General features: G+C 41.6%; 1 protein-coding gene across 1 annotated transcript in view; it reads right to left on the bottom strand.

Moving 5' to 3' along the window:
• Nucleotides 1-8,520, bottom strand: part of chchd6b (coiled-coil-helix-coiled-coil-helix domain containing 6b) — a 58,561-nt gene extending 50,041 nt beyond the window's left edge. The window contains exons 1-4 of the mRNA XM_068315493.1: nt 8,299-8,520; nt 7,800-7,881; nt 7,403-7,457; nt 6,677-6,833 (exon numbers count right to left, since the gene is read on the bottom strand). Of these exons, the coding sequence (XP_068171594.1) occupies nt 6,677-6,833; nt 7,403-7,457; nt 7,800-7,881; nt 8,299-8,382 (378 nt within the window). The 5' untranslated portion in view covers nt 8,383-8,520. The remainder of the gene's footprint in view (nt 1-6,676; nt 6,834-7,402; nt 7,458-7,799; nt 7,882-8,298) is intronic.
• Between the last annotated feature and the right edge of the window lie 4,752 nt (nt 8,521-13,272).

Below are 13,272 nucleotides of genomic sequence, written 5' to 3'. Positions count from 1 at the left end.
AATGTCACGTTTGAAAGAGTAAATGAGCTAAAAAATTACCCAACATAACACTGTCACATGTCCAACTATCAGCAGATGCCCCTTTTACAACATTCTGTACAGAAGCTATCAAACAGAAATCGCACTACAGCAGCACTCCAAAATTTGAAGGCAGTTTTTTTTATCAAATCTCTGCTCTTCTTTCAGTTAGCTGTTAAATGCTGCTGGCTGCTTTCTACGTCTTGCAGTTTGGTGTGCATGCATAATATGTGATCAAAATGTCACACCCCCATCCTGGCTTTACACCTCATGTTCACACAGACATGTGTTCCAGGGATGTTACTGCTACTGCCACAATCAGAGGTGAAACAAACCATCACCCCATTTCACCTTCATTGCATTAACACAGGATAATGTTAGTTAAACGGGCATAATGGGGGGTCATTGATGTTCAACCTCTGATCTGGACTGATGTATAGAGACAAGCTAATGAGGTAATAGACCTCGACAGGGGTATTATGTTAACATTTATTATGCACAATCAACAGGAAGAAATTTTAACAGGCTCCTAGTAGCAGCTAGCAGCTAAATGGTCACCCTGTTACGGAATGCTTCGATCAATCAAGTCTAATTTCACAAAATTTCCTCAGTTACATTGTTGTTTGTCGAGATGTTATAATTGTAATAATTAGAAAGAAAAAGGGATAAAACATTTGAATTTAAACTTAAGGATGGCATTAAATTTTCAGGCTTTACATATTACTTATCTTGCATGAATATACGCAAGCATTATTTAAGTACAATCATTATATGTGAAAATGTCAGATAATAGCAGAAAAACCAACAAATAGGAACAGTACAGTCAACAATGTGGAAGTCATGCATGAAAGCCACAAAGTGGGAAAAAGGAAGAGACAGCATCAGGACGCAGGCAGGAGATGAAACCGCAACCATGTCATCAATGTTCATAAAGATACAGTTCACTGAGGATATAATGAACCTTCGTCAATATAATTAACATTCATTTTAAATCCAGAAAACCTTTGACCAACTTTCGACTGTTCCAAAATTTATTATTTTTAACCCATTTTTGAACCATCATTTGGAAAACATTATTTCCATCCTCAACAATAGGTCTTGTCCAGCTGTCTCCTTATATCAGGACTGTTCGCTGATGGCAGTAGTGTTCCACTCCTACACATTTGTACTTCAAACCGACAGGATTTATGCCAGGCGCTGCACCCCTCCTTCTCTCACCGCTGTGTGCCGATCAAAATCTCCTCAGCCGGTGAGCGCTCTGCTCGTCAGCAATTACCATCGCTTGAGTCGGTGGGAGAGTGCTGCTGTCTGCGTATGTGTGCGAGTGCTTGTGTGCACAAGAGCTTAGCTGCTTTAACACGATGAAAAAAATGTCAAGTCTGTGATTACATTAGCTGATAACAAGTGGTTTAGCAGCATGCGACTGTGTGTGTGTCCGATTGTATTTTACGTTGTCAGTTAATGGGACAAAGAAATGGAGAGTTTACATCCATGTGTGCATATAGTATGTGTCCTCACAGCACAGACTGAAAAGCTATCCCGGAGGGAACGTTACTGTTCATCCACCCAGTCTATGGAGACTCTCTCCTTTGACTGTGATATATCAGAAATATTTTTTGACTCTTTCTTTTTCTTTTTCAATGATCCCTTTTTTCCTCTGGATTCCTAAGGATTGCAGCACATTTCTATCTCTCTGCTTACTTTATATTGATGAACATGACCCATCAGTCTTGTATCATAGAGTGAAATTCGGAATGGTTGATGCATAAAAATAAATGCATTCAGTTTGTGTATATGGTGGTGCAAAATGCAATGCAGTCTGAACTACGGCTGCTTCCAACAAAAATGATGCTTTTAATTCTGTAGTGTTCTCAACACCAGTCTTCTGAGAAACAAAGGTTTAATTTGCTTGTTTGTTTGTTGTTTATTTTTAAGGGGGCAGTGCACAATTAAAAGTAATTGCTCCCGAGTTAGCTTGCCGCTAATTTACATCTGTAGTCCCTCGGCAGGTAGGGATCACAAGAAACAATCACAAAACAGCAAATACACTGCTTAAAGCAGCACAATATGTAAAGCACTATTTACTGTAAAAGCTTCCAGACTCTCTAATGCTTGTGAGAATGGGATTCCTTTTCCTTACTACTTTTCAGAAGACATAACTAAGAGGAGGTGCGAGGTTAGCAATAACGGTAAACATTAGGCATCAATCAAAGTAAACTAAGAATTTATAAAAATTTGTGATTTAATTTTTTTAGAATTTTGCGATAATGATGATCCTATTTTTTAACTAGAAAAAGTACAGGGATTACAGGGTAGGGTTTTAATTGATCGCTGACATTTGTCACTGGAGGAAAAACACAGGTAAACTTCATGACAGTAATGATGATCCCGTCCCATTTCATATATGATATGACAGTGAACCTCCGGGTAAAATGGCAGGCCTTCCCCTATGTGGAATCTAGCAATCATTAATGCACCTGTACATTTACCGCTGTCATGTCAAAATCCTGAGCCATGAGTCCATACAGCTCAGCCAATACGTCCATCTTGTTCTAGGATGCAAAGTCTCAAAGCGCATGATGGGATATGAATTGACAGACTGGTGTAACCACAGGCCAGTTCAGACAGACCGGATGAGACCGTGGTTGGTCAAGTTGCATTTGCTTTCAAATCAAATATTTTATGCGTAATGGAGACTTTAAGCATGTCACAGATTAAATACTACCTCTGAATTCCAACGATGTAATGAAATAATGTGGCAATTTAAAATTTTATAATAATTCAATGAAAGGAATTAGTTGAGACAACCACACACAGATTTCCTAGCACATAATTATATTCTGTTAGCACAAATATCTTACAGCTGAAAAGGAGTGCAGTCAGTAGAATTTTTTTCATCCTTTTCCCACTGCATTTAGACAGTAGCAGGGTGATACTGTATGTAAGACATGAACTGCTGTAAGTGGTCAGGAGTAGGAGTGTCTGTCTTCTCACGTCTGGCCTGAATGAATGTTTGAGCTTTTCACCCTGGTTTTCATAATCCTTCTTGTGGACAGCATCAAATGCTTCACTCTGACTCATCATTCACACACAAACACATAAAAAAACACACACACAGGCACATCCACACACGCACACAGAGATACACACATGCACACATAGAGGACAAAGACGGAGGGTCGACAAGAAAGATAAAAAGATGAGAGACAGGGAAGAAGGAATAAATGCAGGAGGACACGTTGCCTAGGAGCAGATGCTTCTTTGGAGAGCACACATCTAAACTAGTTTTACTCGTCTACAGAGACTAATCATACTTCAACAGTGCCATCTAGCGGCCAGTTACAGAGCTACATCTTCTTCATGATGACAGTCGCAGCCCCACCTAAACCAGATAGACACTGTAGCAAAGAAAAAATCCACAATATGCTGCCATAATACAACGTGACATGTTAAAAGCAGATCTATGTGTGTGTGTGTGTGTGTGTGTGTGTGTGTGTGTGTGTGTGTGTGTGTGTGTGTGTGTGTGTGTGTGTGTGTACGTGCTTGCGTGTGTGTGTGTCTTGTTCATCTCTGAATATCTGTGTATCTGTGAATACTAATAAAATTCAATTGTGGCATGAATGACAAACAAACAAACTGAAGAGGTGCTAATTAAAGACAGGAGCAGACGGGGGAGGAGACTAGGTGTCAGTGTAACTTATTGCCTCGTCTGTGTATTCACTCATCGTCTGACTGCGGTACAAGGTAGGGAAAGCCTTTTAAAAAGCTGAATGTCCTAATGACAACAGGGAAATATGAAGAGACTAAAACACACATTCATTCCAGTCACTTCAAACTTTCACTCTTTGGAGACATTCCTGTGGGAGTCATGGAATAAATGTAAGGCTTCCATGAGCTACAAGTAGTAATTTCTACACTGCATGAAGCATTGATGCAAAGGAAGACATAAACAGTCAGACGACCACGGAAGAGATGGAACTGAACCACAGAACCACAGCTTTTCTGACAGGTGCTATGTCAACACCTCCTTCATGCACTCCTCACCCCAACATTAACAGGTAACCAATGTGCTAGGGTGTGCACAGGAGGAAAATAACAGGCTGGGAGGTGGTATCCTTGCTTACATGTGTTAGTGTATGTGATGGCATGGAATGTGTGTTAACGTATGTTTATTTGTGTCTCATCCTCTGAGAAATAACTACTCAGAATGGAGGAGTTTAAGGTGGGAAAAGAGAGGGGGTGGAGGGACTTTTACTTTGAGCCTCCAGCTGTGTTGTTTTTGTGGGAAGCAAGGTCGATTGAAAATGCATAGAAGAGAGGGGAGCCCACCCACTGAGTTTGGAGAATTTTGTTGTGGCACCTTGAATAACATTTCCGGGTAATTTAAATCTTCTGAAAAGCTAAACCATGACAACAAAAAATACATCTTTTGGATTGATCCTAGAAGTTCAATATGCCAGATCTTCTGGGGGGGGGGGGTGTTGCTAAGTATATATCAAATGTTTGGTGGTGGAGATAAAGACGAGAGCAACGAATGTGAAAAAAAAAAGTCTGAAATAAAACCCGTCTGAAACGACAGGTGGGAGAAGGGTAACAGGAAGTGTGGAATCATACCTGTCTAGGCTTCAGGCATGTAAGAGACTTCAGTTCTATCAAAACCTGTCAAAATAATTCTCATGAGAAAAAAAACATCACCGGGGACAAGAAGTGGGACTTATTTATTTATTTTCTTCTCTGTGCAATCACAGACAGAATAAATGAATCATCTGTGCGCCAACACACACAGATACACAGACACACACACATACACGCACACACACACACACACACACACACACACACACACACACACTGTAGCACTGGGTTGTATCGACTTTGTAAGAAAAATAGAAGGCTTAGAGGTAAAAGTGTTCGGTTTCACATGGCGATGCAACATCATTAAATGATCACTGCCAGCCCATCCAGCGGTTTAATTCAGTATTCATTACAACTTGCTGACACACCAAAGACACTGCAGGACACGTCAATTAGAGAGGAGAGGGTGAGAGACAAGGCTGCAGGGATTCCAGAGATTTATTTAAACACAGAGAAGCAAAGGGAAAACGCCAAACAGGGAGTCGCAAATGAAAAATAAGTAGAAGCTGGCTGTTACCCAATATACCCAACATATAACAACAGAAACACTCCCTCGATAGTTAGCAGGCATTATTATACATGTGTATCCAGGACTCGTCTCTATTTTGTTCCCACATGCTGCACTGCTGCTGGACTCTTAAATCTGAATTCTGATTTTGACAGGAGAATGTCTAAACAAGCACATTTGAATTACTGTAATGACAAAGCAGAATGCACAATCAGTAATTACGGTAATCACTAGATCGAAATCTATTCCAGGAATTACTATGGCAGTCATATTCTTGTTCACATATTCCTCCCACACCACTCACATATCCTTTCAATGTAATGACCAGCTGAGGAGGGACTGAGGAAACACTTCAGTGGTTCCAAAACAGTGCAGTCAAAAAAAAGGGTATCTCGTGATATCTTGGCTTTAGTGTCAAAAAACAAACAGAAAGTACGAAACCTTTTTACGACATGATCATTACTGCTTTGAGAAAATTGTGTTGTTTTCAACACAGAAACCACATTTGTAGTACAGTTATTGCTGAAAAAATAAGTAGGAGTCCAAACAGTAGAGGGTGCCATTGACTTAAAAGTAAAACTCAAATTGTTTCTGAGCCATAACAGAACTCTCTGAGATTCCACACATAGCTGAAAGTCTAATCTCATTTCAAATAACTCTCTAATGCATTTCAAGTAACTACATATTTTCTGGCTCACTCCTTCAGTTGTAATGAAGACCTCAAATGGTATACGGCAAGAAAGTCGCAGGTGTGACAACTTCATAAGATGGTTTATAAAGTTTTAGACTATATGGACAAGGACAGGACAGGCCTACAGTGGGTGATTCAAACCAACCAGAACATTTTTGGTATCCATCTACAGCTTATGGTATGCGATATCAGTGACGTGCCGGCACAAAACCTACACAATAAAATTCTTCCTCCATACTCCAGAACAAAAAGCAGCTTCTTTTGTGGCTATTTATTACCAAATGAAGAATAGGAAAAGACCCAAAACATTTCAACAAAGTAAGTACTAGCAAAAGTTCAGACTAACCCTACACACACTCAGGCTGTACTTTCTTTCACATGCTATTTTGTCATTCACACCCTTCACACATGCTTAATCTTATTTTCCTACTGTCATGGACATAAATTATCAGCTCTTCTCATCAGCTGATCACATCTACCCTACAGCACACTCCACTGTCATCTTGCTGCTGTCCTTTAAAATTTGATTCTGTTTCTCTAGCTCCTTTCATGCTGCATCCACCACCTCCCCATCACCTGATGGGTTTAGTTATAGAAAACATTTGTGTCAAAAAGTCAAATGTGAGAGATGTGACCAACAAATTTTACATAATAGTAGCTTTGATACATTTGATTTCATAAATGAGTATGGAAATTTTATTTTAAGCATCTATATGTGTTAGAGATCATCTGAGTACATTAATACTTTATTACTACAATATACAGGATATATATTGTGAGGGCATCTGCAGTATCATAATCCTCCACTTTTCAAGGATACTCACTATTATCTTTGCCTTTTCTCGCTCTTCATGAACTTTTCCTCTCTCAATAATTAGGTCAGGCGTCATCTCAGCCAGGCCTGTAGCGTCTGCTGCCTCTTTCTCCCTCTGGGCCAGTCGGGTCAACTCGTCCTGCACCATGGCCTGCTGACACTCAAGGCTAAAGCAGGGACAGATAAGAAAACATATTTAGTTTTCTAAATATGTGTACTATTAAGTTTACGAAGCAAGTAAGTACATGTTTATAGAGTTACGTGGGGCGTGTATGAAAGGTGCTTACACTACTAACTAAAGTATAAGCACCTGTAGTTAACAGTGTATGCACTGTTACACTGTACTTACACTGTTACCTGTGCCTGCCTACACAGTATATACATCCATAGAGGCATAGTGGTACAGGAACATTCCAGCACCATAGCAGACAGTTATGTAGACAGACTAAATCAGTACAGGTTGTGTTGACAGACTACTCAGGATGTATGTGTAGCCCATAAACATTGCACATTAACACCAAGTGACAGTTATTTTACAGAGGTGCCTGTGGCAACAAGAGGTTCCATAACTCTTGAAAATACTATAAGATCAAATACTCAACAAGTTCATCATTACAATCCTGTCACATTCCTGTATCAGCCTGTATCAATTCACCTTGACATACAAAGTTAAGAATATCCTTCACCAATACGAAGGACAACGAAGGAAAATGACTACGACATTATCAGTACCTACTTTTTGCGAATTTCTTCTTGCATTTCTGTAGGGTAGATTCCTGTTGGTGCCAGACCTGATGGTCAAATAGTATAAAATTAGTGTTGTTAGTAATTACAACACGGATCAGATTTCAAGAGAATGGCAAGAGCAATAAAAGGCCACCAGTCTTGAGGGTTGAATCAGAACTTCTTGACAGTTCATGGAAAATCTAATTCATCTTCCCTGAGGGCATATATTTATATTTAGAAGTTTTAAGCCCATGAGCAGGTTTCCTTAAAAAGGAGCACATCAGTCATTACAATGATTACTTTGTATTACCAAGCAATGACTTCGTACTGATACTGCTTCACCCGTCACCATAAGAGGACATCTTGGCTCCCAGCAGGACAGGAAATATCTTTTGGCTGGGACTTACCTGATGGTGGTTTTTGAGGTTCCGCTGATGGAGGAGGGGGCTTGTCAGATTCGAGCATCCACCGGAGAACATCCTCTGACAGCTGGAAGGGATCAAGGGAATTACCAAACGTGTCCATAAATACAGAAGTCATCACTTTTTCTGTGTTCTGTGATTTGTAAAGTGGCAGATTAAAAATGTGTGTGTTTTTAAGGAGTCCTCAGATGTGCTGAAATGAACTGAATCAACTTGATTTTGCTGATTCACAGGTGCATTTTTAATTCACTTAAAACTGCTATTGGTTAATTTATGTTTGCACCATGTACAAAATTGCTCACATGCATTATAGTAAAGAATGTTTTTGTATGTTAATAGCAGCTATTTATGTCAACAGCTGTGGGAACTTGGACAATGATATTGATGTAATTGTAATTGATGAGTCTGCAGTAACATGACATGAACCTGCTGCTAACCCTAGCTAATAGCATCTTAATAAAACGTCGAGTCATTTTCTATGTACCTTAACTCCTTCGAGTACAGTGACCTTCTCGTTTTCGTCAAGTCCGAATGACATTTTCCTAACGCTGCTCTCGTTGCCTCCCATTCTGAGCGGCCGTCGTCTCTCCGTCGACTACAAGTAACGCCAGAAGCCCCGTGTGGTGTTCTGACAGACGGGCATGAAAGACTGGGCGACCGCCGATACAGCAACCGCAAATTCAAAACACTTCAATAAAGGTCATTCCGTCGGATCAGTATCCGCAAAGCTCATTTGTTGGATGAGATGTTTCAGAACCAATGATTCGCGAGCTTGTATTTTAATAACCCACGGGTACATGGGAGATGTAGTTTAATAGTAACCATGCTAACGCGAAGCTGAACTCCATCGGATAGAGACACTTACGAGGAAAACTCAGAATTAGAATGCTAAGAAAGAGATTTTGAAAAAAAATACGTCGTTGTTACGAAAGCCTGAACATTAAGATGATTTATTCATGAAATATATCTGTCAGACCGTTTCTTAACATCTCATATTTTCCTTTCGGCTTTTCCCTTCAGGGGTCGCCACAGCGAATCAGTGTCCTCCATCTAACCCTGTCTTCTGCATCCTCTTTTCTCACACCAACTACCTTCATGTCCTCTTTCTCTACATCCATAAACCTCTTTGGTCTTCCTCTAGGCCTCCTGCCTGGCAGTTCAAAACTCAGCATCCTTCTACCAATATATTCACTATCTCTCCTCTGGACATGTCCAAACCATCTCAGTCTGGCCTCTCTGACTTTATCTCCAAAACCTCTAACATGTGCTGTCCCTCTGATGTACTCATTCCTGATCCTATCCTTCCTGGTCACTCCCAGAGAGAACCTCAGCATCTTCATCTCTGCTACCTCCAGCTCTGTCTCCTGTCTTTTCCTCAGTGACATTGTCTCTAGACCAAACAACATCACTGGTTTCACCACAGTTTTGTACACCTTTCCTTTCATTTTAGCTGAAACTCTTCTATCACACATCACACCTGACACTTGTCTCCACCCGTTCCATCCTGCCTGTACACGTTTCTTCACCTGCTCTTTTCTACACTCTCCATTGCTCTGGATTGTTGACCCTAAGTACTTAAAATCCTCCACCTTCTTGATCTCTTCTCCCTGTAACCTCACTCTTCCACTTGGGTCCCTCTCATTCACACACATGTACTCTGTCTTACTGCGGCTAACCTTCATTCCTCTCCTTTCCAGGACAAACCTCCACCTCTCTAGCTTCTACTCCCTCTGTTCCCTGCTCTCACTACAGATCACAATGTCATCTGCAAACATCATAGTCCATGGAGATTCCTGTCTAACCTCGTCTGTCAGCCTGTCCATCACCATAGCGAACAAGAAGGGGCTCAGAGCTGATCCCTGATGCAGTCCCACCTCCACCTTGAACTCCTCTGTCACACCTACAGCACACCTCACCACTGTCTTACAGTCCTCATACATGTCCTGCACTGCTCTAACATATTTCTCTGCCACTCCAGACTTCCTCATACAATACCACAGTTCCTCTCTGGGCACCCTGTCATAAGCTTTCTCCAGATCTACAAAAACACAATGCAGCTCCCTCTGGCCTTCTCTGTACTTCTCTATCAACATCCTCAAAGCACATCAGCTTTATTGCTCTGTAGTTGCCACAACTCTGCACATCTCCCTTGTTCTTAAAAATGGGCACCAGCACATTTCTCCTCCATTCCTCAGACATCTTCTCACTATCTAAGATCCTGTTGAACAACCCAGTCAGAAACTCTACTGCCACCTCTCCTAGACACTTACAAACCTCTACAGGTATATCATCAGGATCGACTGCCTTTCCACTCTTCATCCTCTTCAATGCCCTCCTCACTTCATCCTGATGTGGCAGGATAGCGCTTTACTCCCCACTGTGAGGGGCAGTGTAGCAGACAATCGGCGAGTGGCTCCTATAAGTAGACCTGGTCGGATTCTTCTCCGTCCTTTCCGGTTCCTCTCCCTGCTTTACGGAGCCGACAGCCGTGCATGGCCGATCTTGGGTAGGCATGCTTGCTCTGCTCGATTTATTCCGTGTATGGGCCCTGTGTTTACTCCGGTTTGCTCCGTGCGGCTGTGTGGTGTTACCGGGAGCTGGGATGTCTCCCTTGGGCCGGTGTGCCCGCGGTGCGCTTCCTGAGGGTAGGTTCGCTTAGTTGTCTGCCTTTTTATATCAAGCTGCTGATGGTCTGTGGTGTATTATGGATTATGATTCTCTCCCAGCCATCGCTGGTGTAGTCTGGGCTGCGGGCTTCCTCCTCCTGCCGCGGGCGACACCTCGATCCTGCTTTCCGGTAGGAAATGTTTATTTGTAACGTTTGTGGTTTTGTAATGTCCTATATCCATATTTTAATTAGGTTAATTTGTTTAAGTTTTGTGGGATATATTTGATTTATTGTTTAGTAACTTTTTTTCCCCTCCTCTTTTTGATAATTTGTGTGTTAGAACGATTTATTTTGGGGTCACTGACATTTGGTTTTAGTGTGTGAGGCTTGCCTTGATTTTGTGTTTCTAATTGTGTTCTTCTCTTTGACAGGTGCTGAGGGCCCAGAGCGGCAGCGGTTCCCCTGGTGGTGTTTCCTTATTCACGTTTTTTTGGTTTGCTGTGTCACGGGTGCAGTGTAGTTTTGGATCTCTCCCCTTTTTGTTACCGCTGTCGTGGTAAGCCCCAGCCCTGTCCTTTTTTGGTAATTCCCCATGACACTCCTTATAATCATATTTGTTAGTATTAATTTAGTCTATTGCTCCTTTTAAAATAATTGTTTAATAAAAGTCGTTTTATAATTGGAAATCACACTCTCGTCCTGTGGAATTTTTCGAACTGTTTGCCTTGGTCCAAATTGAAGCCTGGTTATTTGTAAATCTTGTTTATATCCTGGGGTGAAAGTCCCCAGGTGGCGTTGTCAGCAACTGCTTCGCACCGCTCGCCTTGCCACACTGACTAATCTTTGCTACTTCGTGGTCCACAGCAGTCACCTCTTCTAGTCTTTGTTCTCTCTCATTTTCCACGTTCATCAACTCTTCAAAGTACTCTTTCCATCTTCCCATCACACTACTGGCACCTGTCAATAGATTTCCATCCCTATCCCTAATCACCCTAACCTGCTGCACGTCCTTCCCATCTCTGTCTCTCTGTCTTGCCAACCTGTATAGATCAGTCTCTCCCTCCTTACTGTCCAACCTAGCATACAAGTCATCATAAGCCACTTGTTTGGCCTTTGCTACCTCTACCTTCACTTTACGCTGCATCTCCCTGTGCTCCTGTCTACTCTCCTCAGTCCTCTCGGTGTCCCACTTCTTCTTAGCTAACCTCTTTCTCTGTATACACTCCTGTACCTCCTCATTCCACCACCAAGTCTCCTTATCTACTTTCCTTCCAGATGACACACCAAGTACTCTCCTACCTGTTTCCCTGATCACATTAGCTGTAGTTGTCCAGTCATCTGGAAGTACCTCCTGTCCACCCAGAGCCTGTCTTAACTCCTCCCTAAAAGTCATGCAACACTCTTCCTTTTTCAGCTTCCACCATTTCATCTTCTGCTCTGCCTTTGCCCTCTTCATCTTCCTCACCACCAGAGTCATCCTACACACCACCATCCTATGCTGTTTGGCTACACTCTCGCCTATCACTACTTTGCAGTCACTGATCTCCTTCAGGTTACACAGTCTACACAAGATGTAGTCTACCTGTGTGTGCTCATACCACCACTGTTATAGGTCACCCTATGTTCCTGCCTCTTCTGGAAGAAAGTATTCACTATAGCCATTTCCATCCTTTTTGCAAAGTTAACTACCATCTGTCCTTCTGCGTTCCTCTCCTGGATACCAAACCTGCCCATCACCTCCTTATCACCTGTTTCCTGCACCAACATGTCCATGGAAGTCTGCTCCAATGCCAACTCTCTCACTTCTCGGTATACTCTACATTACTTCATCAAAGTCCAACCACAATTGCTCCTTCTCCTCCAGCTCACGTCCTACCTGTGGAGCATACCTACTAACAGCGTTTAGCATCACACCTTCAATTTGTAGCTTCAGACTCATCACTCTATCTGACACACTTTTTACCTCCAGGACATTCTTGACAAACTCCTCCAAGTTAACTCCTACTCAATTTCTATTCCTATCTACACCATGATAGATAGGAATACCTTTCCACCTGGTCTCCTGGACACACAGTATGTCTACCTTCCTTCTCTGCATCATGTCAAACAACTCTACCTTTTCCTGTCATAGTTCCAACATTCAACGTCCCTACTCTCAGTCCTATACTCTTGGCGTTCCTCTTCTCTTCCTACGATCACATTTTCCTCCGTTTCTTAAAATACAATACGTAATAGCAAAGCATAACACTCATTCTCAGGAACTGAAATAATTTATTTACAGAAATAGCATGTTTATATGATTTTTAGGGAAAACTATCAATATTTTCAACATCTAAATATTTATGTTCTTTTATATTTCTAGTAATTAATCATTTGACAACAATACATTGTCAAAACAAAGGCGTTGTCACCATTGAGGTTGGCATCGTGGTAAATTAATGACCACCTAATTTATTGGTTCTTAATACCTGGCTCCTGGCACTGGGATTGTCTTATCCGAACTTATCTTCACGTACAGGTTCAGAATTTGCATCATCCCAGCTATAAATCATTGGCAATGCCATGTTTGTGGCCCTTAACATCGCCTTCCTCAAATTATATATTCTAATGTTCGACATCTGGACTACGGCTATGTTACCGTGTCTTTTATTGTCCTTATTTTCAGTATTTATGATATTTGCATAATCTTCAAATGGGGCGACAGCTCCAGTTTCATTTCCCTGGTGAGGTAAATGGAACTGGGCTTTTCAGAATCTGCATGTTTTCCCGGTACAGCCTCAAAGAATAAATTAACTGTTTCTTTGCACAAAATCCCATCACAGTCCAATGGAAAATTTTATATATCTACAC

Source organism: Antennarius striatus, chromosome 5, assembly GCF_040054535.1.
Source record: "Antennarius striatus isolate MH-2024 chromosome 5, ASM4005453v1, whole genome shotgun sequence".
In the NCBI taxonomy this organism is placed as follows: domain Eukaryota; kingdom Metazoa; phylum Chordata; class Actinopteri; order Lophiiformes; family Antennariidae; genus Antennarius; species Antennarius striatus.
Note: the sequence above shows the minus strand (reverse complement) of the source record. Positions and strands in the feature narration are given on the sequence as shown.